Source organism: Hevea brasiliensis, chromosome 16 (assembly GCF_030052815.1).
Source record: "Hevea brasiliensis isolate MT/VB/25A 57/8 chromosome 16, ASM3005281v1, whole genome shotgun sequence".
Lineage (NCBI taxonomy): Eukaryota > Viridiplantae > Streptophyta > Magnoliopsida > Malpighiales > Euphorbiaceae > Hevea > Hevea brasiliensis.
The window spans coordinates 62800668-62809075 of NC_079508.1; the positions used below are offsets into that span (position 1 = coordinate 62800668).

At 33.9% G+C, this 8408-nt stretch overlaps 1 protein-coding gene across 1 annotated transcript; it reads left to right on the plus strand.

Moving 5' to 3' along the window:
- The first annotated feature begins 2069 nt into the window (after window positions 1-2069).
- LOC110637880 (ubiquitin receptor RAD23c) lies at window positions 2070-7797 on the plus strand. Its single transcript, XM_058137924.1, has 12 exons — window positions 2070-2291; window positions 3133-3294; window positions 4283-4336; window positions 4837-4916; window positions 5061-5108; window positions 5344-5521; window positions 5726-5869; window positions 5949-6014; window positions 6097-6144; window positions 6251-6357; window positions 6443-6521; window positions 7498-7797. The coding sequence occupies exons 1-12, from the start codon at window positions 2226-2228 to the stop codon at window positions 7612-7614; spliced, it is 1149 nt and encodes a 382-aa protein (XP_057993907.1). The 5' UTR covers window positions 2070-2225; the 3' UTR covers window positions 7615-7797.
- The last annotated feature ends 611 nt before the right edge of the window (window positions 7798-8408 follow it).

Here is an 8408-nt window from a genome sequence, read left to right on the forward strand (position 1 = left end):
ATTTTAAAAATCGAAACTCGAATCTGAACCGTATTTAACTTGAATTACAACTGAAGAATTAAAAATTAAATCAAATCAAAACTGAAATATGAAAAATTGAATTGAAAATATATTAAAATTTCGATTCGATTTCAATTTATATATATACCTCAAACCAGAATCGAAATTGAATATCTATACTCACAACTTTGAACTAAACCAAAAAGAAACAAGGAACTATAAAAATCTCTCCCATTCTCCCTCTCCCTCTCTTGCAGTGGGTGTAATAGCCTCACTAATTTGAAAAGGAGGCCATATGAACTTGGAAGAAGTTGAAAAACATGTGGCCAAAAAGGTTAGAAGAATAGGTAGAATGGCCAAGTCAGTCATCAAAATGATTACTACGTGATTTCCAGAGAAAATATGAATGTGGCATATCCCGATATGTACACGCTGAAAGGCACGAGAAAATTGACCAGCAAATCAGAACATATGCTCAACAACCTCCAGAAAAATTTGCTTTTACAACAGCAATTTCTCCTCTGACCTGAAGCTCATATGGCACCGATTACTTCCAACAATAGCCCATTTTGAATCTGCAAGCACCTAGTTGATTTTGATATGCTTCAGAGTTAAAACCAGAACTTTTAAAATCATACCCTGCATTGCCAATTACTTTTCATCAGAAGCCTATAATTTCTTGATAACATCAAAGTCAGTGCGTTCGACAACAGCGCTATTGCTCTGCTCTTCTTGACAGAGAGGAGAGAGGGTATCTACGAAGTTTATTCTACCCAATTCAAATTCAATTAATATTTTTAAAATTTAAATTTGTTTCAATTTCAATTATTATTACTATTTAAAAAATATTCAAATTTATTTAATTTTATATATTTTAATTAATAATTTATATAAAAAATTATTTTTATTAATAATTTATATTTTAAAAATTTAATAATTTCATAAAATATTTAATTATATTTTATATGAAATAACATATATAAAAAATTATAAATTGTATTATAACAAATATATATTTTTATATTTAATTAGGTATTTATATTAACGGATTCGAATAGTAGATACTCAATATGCAAAATCTGAACCTGACTCGAATTCGTCACAAATATTATTTTTCAAACTCAAATCCGTAATAAATTTAATTATGTAATACTAAATCTGTCTTTTTAGGGTTTTGATTGGATGAGTACCTGTAAAAATTTAACCCTTTACCATCTCACATCTAATAAAATTGGATCAGCACCATTGCTCTCACCGTCATGAATAATAATAAAACAATTAACTAACTTATTTAGTATAGTAATTAAAAGAATATTATCCATTTAGTAGATGTAAAGTAAAACTTTCTACCTCACTACTCTCTTATTAAAAAAATAATAAAACAACAATTTAAAAAATGTCTTAAAGAATTAAGATAATTTAAAATAAAAAATTAAAAAAAATAAATGAAAAGGATGTGGTTAATTCACATTCTAAATTTCTTTAATGCACTTCACTTTTATCCTTTGTTATTTGATTAACTGACCAAGCTATTTTATCTTGATATATCGAAGGGTGAATAATAATGTCATTTAATCAATTAAAATGGAATGAATTAAGAAAAAGGAATATGGAATTGAAAATTATAAAAAAAAAATTAAAAGAGAAAAGCAAATATATACATTTTATGGCTATACTGTATTTTTTGTTTTATTTTTCTATTTATAAAATGAGAATCGTCTGTCATCATTTGATTTTAACAAAAGATTATAGAAAAATTTTTAAAATTTCTAATTTTTAGGACAATTCATAAATTTCTTAAATTTAACAGCATTTTTGCATGATATGATAGTGTCCTTTTTTTTCTTTTATGATCCGAAGAAGAAAATCTTTTTAATTTTAACCTCCTGCTCCTGCGGTACCAACAAGCCTCACGGTAATTTCTGTAGCATCTCACCAACCAATCATAGCGTAAAGCGTGCAATATTTAGAAACTGCTTCTTCCATGTGGCAACATATAATTGGATATTCTTCTGCGGCGATTAAACATGCTGCTACTGGATCATTCCGTCCTTGCTGTTCTTAACCCAGGCTTTAAATTGCCCGTCGCTTTGTTCCGTTTTTCGGCGTTTTGTATTATCGTCATCTAGGCGTGCTTCTCCCGTGAAGCTTAGCCGGCGGCTACTGGGAATTGTAGACTAGCCGGGAATTGAGGATCGTTTGGTGGAGGAAACTAAAGGGACAAGATGAAGGTTTTTGTGAAGACTTTGAAGGGTACAAACTTCGAGATCGAAGTAAAACCTGAAGACACGGTATAATTTCTTGTTAATGTCTAAATTTTTTCAAAATTTTCTATTTAATGTTAGTTATATTGATTATAAATTCATTTTAACGTGTTTAGGATTTAGTTTCGCAGTTGAATGTTTGCTTTTTTTCCCCTGGCGCTTGTATTGATTGTGCATACTCTGTTTGCCTTATTTATTTAATTAGAGTTGGTTATTTATGTAATTAGAGTTGATTCAGAATATGTGAACGTATAGTGGAGAGTCAATGGAGGGGGAAGTTTTTAGTTTTGTTATCTATCCTTATCAAGTTTCTGCTTAGTAATTTGCATATTGAAGTTGTGGAGTTATAAATTTTTGCTACTTTGCAGTGCCTTATAGAGTTTGGTTAAGTAGATGGGCTAATGGGTCTATTATTGACTGTGTATCTCTCTTGAAGAGGTGTTATGGGTTTGGGTCGAATGTTTTTAGTGTAGCTTGAGCTAAGAATGTTACGCAATAGGAGCTTGGGAATTTATTAGTGGTGGGATGGGGCCAAAGGTAGATATTAAGTACACGTCCTAAAATAAAACAAAATGCTACCTTGAGACAAATGGTTTGTATATGCATGTGACATTGTGATGCTTTTGGGTTGTAAATTTTTTTTTTTTTTTAGTTCATGTTTGTTACATTGTTGTAGCTTTGAAAACTCCTTTTTTAATATATCAGTTGAATATTTTCCCTTAATTTACACACTGTTGAACTATTGGCACAGTTGTTTGCTTGTGGATTTGATGGTCTCCTGTTGGGAAGTTCACTTGTTTGATGCGGGCTTTCATTGTTATTATTTTTGGCTCACTGAGAATAATGATGTTGATGATAAATTATTCAGGTCGCTGATGTCAAGAAAAGCATAGAGACGGTACAGGGTGCAGACATTTACCCTGCTGCACAGCAGATGCTGATTCATCAGGGGAAAGTTCTTAAAGATGGCACAACTTTGGAAGAAAATAAAGTTGCTGAAAATAGTTTTATTGTCATAATGTTAAGCAAGGTGAGTTTAGCTGTGTCCCTTTTATTTTATTTTGTTCACTGTGGTAGCGATGAAAGGAGGAAGAAAAATGTTGGGAGTCATGGTTTAATATCTTAATTTTTCATACTCATGAAATGGTCTAATCTCATAATTGAAGGTTTGCATAGGATGGAAAGCTTTAGAATGTTGGTCTTGCGCAGACGGCTTTCTTTATTTTTTTGGCTTCTTCTCCCTTTTATGCAATTCCTGTTTATATTTGTTTTGTTAGCCAATCCACGTTGATCACTTAATGAACCCAACCTTTTGATTTAAGTGTTATCCCACATGAACTCTACGCTGCCATGACCCTTCTTCGTTCCAGGCTTGAATTGATTTGAATGCAAAATGTTGTAACATGATGCTTGCAGGGGTCTGATATATGCTTGAAGGTCATTGATTTGTACCTAGGGAGATGTTGACCCATCTTCGTTCCAGGCTTGAATTGATTTGAATGCAAAATGTTGTAACATGATGCTTGCAGGGGTCTGATATATGCTTGAAGGTCATTGATTTGTACCTAGGGAGATGTTGGAAGCTTGCTGTTATTGGTTATTTTTGTTACCACATACTCTCCCAGCCTGTTTGATGAGTCTTTTATTACACCTAACAGTTGGTCTTTGCTGGAAAAGAAAATCTGCAAGAGGAATTAAGGTGTTCCTTTGTCACATAACATAAGTCTCTCATTTAGTTATGAATTCAAGTTGTGGAATGTGATTTTCATGCTGCAGATGATTCGCTGATCTTATTTTAATGATCTGTATGATTTTGGGTGAAATTAGAAATTATATTTCTTGTGCATCTTAAATATAATATTTTCGTTACAAAAATATTATAATAATGGAGCCTAGCTGGAGGTGCAACTCGGGTTTTTATTTATTATTAATTATGTTATTACTAAGTCTAATCTATTGTTCAGTGTGAGTTTATACAAAATATGTTATCTCATATACACATGCTGGAACATTTGTAGAGCAAGGTTTCATCAAGTGGAGCATCAACTGCTTCGGCTGCACCTCCAAGCCAAGTAAGTATCATATGCAGTTCAAATATGCCTTAATCCCCAATCTAGTTTGGCACATCTAAATCTACTTTGCTGTTGATGCTGGTTGCATCACAGCAAGTGTGCAAAAATGCTTTTTTTTTTTTGGTGAAATTTAGGATGGCATGCTTTGGCCTGCAAAATTATTTGTTCATGTATACTTCACAAACCTCATGTCTGAATTTTTGTTTAATGATATACCATTGATACCTGGATTCATTTAGTAATGACTGTTGATTCCTTTTACGGATTGTACAACCGACAGGGGAAGATACCTTATTATAATTAAATTGGGCAAACTGGAGAAGAATACCTCATTGTAATTAAATTTTTGATGCCTTGATTGTTTTACAATTCTTTTAAAAGAAAGGATAAATTACTCATATAGCCACTTGCATTCCTACTCTGTTGGAAATATGACACAAAATCCTGCTATTGAGTTGACATCTGAAGTTAATTTTTAATACAACTGCTTCCACATGCAGGCCCAACCTGCAAGTTCTTTGCCTACTAGTGCAACACAACCAGCAACAACTACTCAAGCTCCTGCTCCAACCGCAGCACCGTGGGTTTTGAATTATTTGTCTTTATCTATTTTCTACTTTTATGCTAGATTTCTTCTTTTATGGTGAAACTAATAAATATTGCATTCTTTATGATACTACTTTGTTAATTTTCTATCCTGACTCTGAACTCTTGAATTTTGCAGACTACAACCCTCCACTGAATCTACACCTTCTGTAGTTAATCCTGTTTCGTGAGTATTTCTTGTGCTAGTTTTATTCTGTTCTATTGTGAGTCCATACTCAATCCCAAATGGAACTTGCGACAGTCAGTATCTGTTGTATGATGGATCTGGAGTATTTTTCTTATGTGGGTCTGCATTGGTCAAGATCCTTGATCTTCAGAACCCAATTCTGCAGTCATCTTTCACTTGAATTTAATCAATTTTCTTTTATATTTGTTTTACTCATTTCATGGTGTTTAAGCAGTTCAGAATCAGACATATATGGACACGCAGCATCAAACCTTGTTGCAGGAAGTAATTTAGAGGCTACCATTCAACAGATACTTGACATGGGCGGAGGCAGTTGGGATCGCAAAACTGTTGTACATGCTCTACGTGCTGCATATAACAACCCTGAAAGGGCTGTTGAATATCTTTATTCTGTAAGTCATTGATCAATTCTTGGCCCGTAATTGTGGCCTATTGACCGGATATAACTTATTCTCAATTGCACCATGCTTGTGGGGAGGCATAAAAATAAGACAAATATTTCACTTTTTTTTTTAATTTATTTTTCTGATTCACAGATCAATGTATCATCTATTTTCTAATGGTACTCATATGTGTATTTCAAAACGTAATGCTAGGGAATTCCTGAGCAAGCTGAAGTTCAACCAGTTGCCCGAGTTCCTGCTAGTGGGCAGGCTGCAAATCCACCAGCCCATACTGAACAACCTGCAGCACCTACCAGTGGTGGGCCAAATGCAAATCCTCTAGATCTATTTCCACAGGCATGTTCTTCATTTGTAACTTTGATCCTCGTTATGGTATTGTAACGATAAGTGATGAATATAATTTTTATGGAATCAGGGCCTTCCTAGTATGGGTTCCAATGCCAGTGCAGGCACCTTGGATTTTTTGCGCAACAGTCAGCAGGTACTTAAAATGTTCTACCTGTGTTTATTTTAACAATCATTATTGATTTGGTGATTTTTCAACTGTTTAACTCTTCGGGCAGTTCCAAGCATTGCGGGCTATGGTGCAAGCAAATCCTCAAATCCTGCAGGTGTTTCTTATCATTTGATTCATTTGCTTGTTGCTTCTGGTGGCAGCTGTTGAGTTTCGTACTGACTAACCTATTGGATGATGAATACTGTTGTCATGCATTGCAGCCTATGATTCAGGAGCTTGGGAAACAAAACCCACATCTTATGCGGCTCATTCAAGAGCATCAGGCTGACTTCTTGCGCTTGATAAATGAACCTGTTGAAGGAGAAGGGTGAGATGAATCTGTGGTACTTGGGATGCTTTATTGTGCTTTCCCTGTGTGTAAGTACTAATTTACTTATTCTATGTTTAATTAGGAACCCACTTAGTCAGTTGGCTTCAGCAATGCCTCAGGCTGTGACTGTTACTCCTGAGGAGCGCGAGGCAATTGAGCGTGTAAGTTTAAGACTGTTGGAGATTTGTTGTTTTGGTGCTGTTTTTGTCTTGCATGGTCGTTTGCATAAAAATTACTGTAACTGCTTGTAACCATTCTTTGCAGGTCACAATTTTGAAACAGTACTTACATGAATTTTTCGTTCTTGCTTTGTTTAATGCCTTTGACATCTTTGCCTTTGAGGGGGAGATAGGCAATGGTGCATTGAAATCAATCAGAGTGTGCATCACACATAAAATTGGAATTTTTGCTTTTATACTATTTAAATCATTCATATTCAGAGGAACAAATGAATTTCATCAGAATTCAGAACATTATCAGTCTCCTTTCTCGTTGGATTCACTCAGCACACTGAAAAAGAAAAAAGCAAGTCCACATATGTGCTTAAGCTAATTTATTTTTAATCCAGTGCTTGGGGTATATGAGAGCTAATCATCTTTTTCTCATTATTCAGATTGTTTTAACATGAGACCTCTTTGGAATCCCAAATTTTAACCTTTAGGGTTTCTCCTTAAGGATCAAAACGTATTAAAAGCCCCTGAACTATTCAATTTGGTGCTTTGCGGAACAAATTTAACTATAACGGATATGATTCTGCCTAAACACCAAACAATTTTAAGTTTTTGAGCCCTTCATATGAATTCCTGATGCTTGCATGTAAAACAAATTTTTTTTTTTTTAATTTTTTTTTATTTACAGAATGTAAATACCATGCGTCTTTGATATCATTGTACAGAGATGTAGAGATTTTATTACCTGAGATTGGATGATGGTGTTTTTTAATACAAAACAAAAATTGATGCTGTTAAATTAGTACAAAATAGCACCAAATTGAACATTCAGGGGGTCAAGAAAACACACTTTCAGTTAGAGGTCTTGAAAGCAAAAAACTCAGAACATTCAGGGGCTTTTTATGGTTTTATCTTTGTTTTGCTCTAAAATTTTTGTTGATCTTCATTGACTCGATGAATTTGGCAGCTTGAAGCAATGGGCTTTGATCGAGCCCTAGTGTTGGAGGTATTCATTGCATGCAACAAGAATGAAGAACTGGCAGCCAACTATCTATTAGATCACATTCATGAATTTGAGGAATGAACAAAATTGCGTCCTAGAGTATCTTTTACTCTTCCGTGTTGGGTGAACTTGGTTTTCTTATGTACCTTATCCCAACTATTTGTCTCGTGGGGACTCTTTATCCTTGGACAAACAATAGCGCATTCTCCTTTCTATGTTTAAATATTGGTTACCATGTTATTTATACAAAATTGTGTTGGAATATGGGCTAATGTGGTTTCTTTTTCCTCACTTGCCGCTCTGGATCTGTTCACTAAAATTGGATGTACGAGTAAACTGTATTGATTTAATAATGTCTAAGATGTGGTCTGGTCATATACATAAAGGTTACTAATCTTTCTCCAAGTTGATTTGAAAATTGGGTTCATCTTTCTGAACTTCTGTTTTAATAATTAAGGATAAAATGCGACCTTAATCATAAAAAATTTTTGATTCATGTATGTTGGTGGTTGATTCTATGCTGTGTACCACCTCTCATCCAGTTGCTGAAGTTAATATTGGTCATTAATATATATATATATATATATATATATATATATATATATAGTGCTTATACAAGCCTTCCAATGTGAGATGATAATAATTAAAATGGGACTTTGACAAAATTTGCCTATTCAATGTTGGTTTTAGTTAAGTTGTGGTCCCGATTTAGCATGGAGGAAGAAATTGTGTTTTAAGCTCTCACTTTTTCACTCTTGTCAAACGTGGGCCTGGTTGTGGTCCCTGGTCTTTTTACTCCACGTAGAGTTGGGCCCATTTGGTGTTGCGTTTCAGATGATGAAAAAAAATAAAAAGAGTTTGACCAAAAAGTAGTT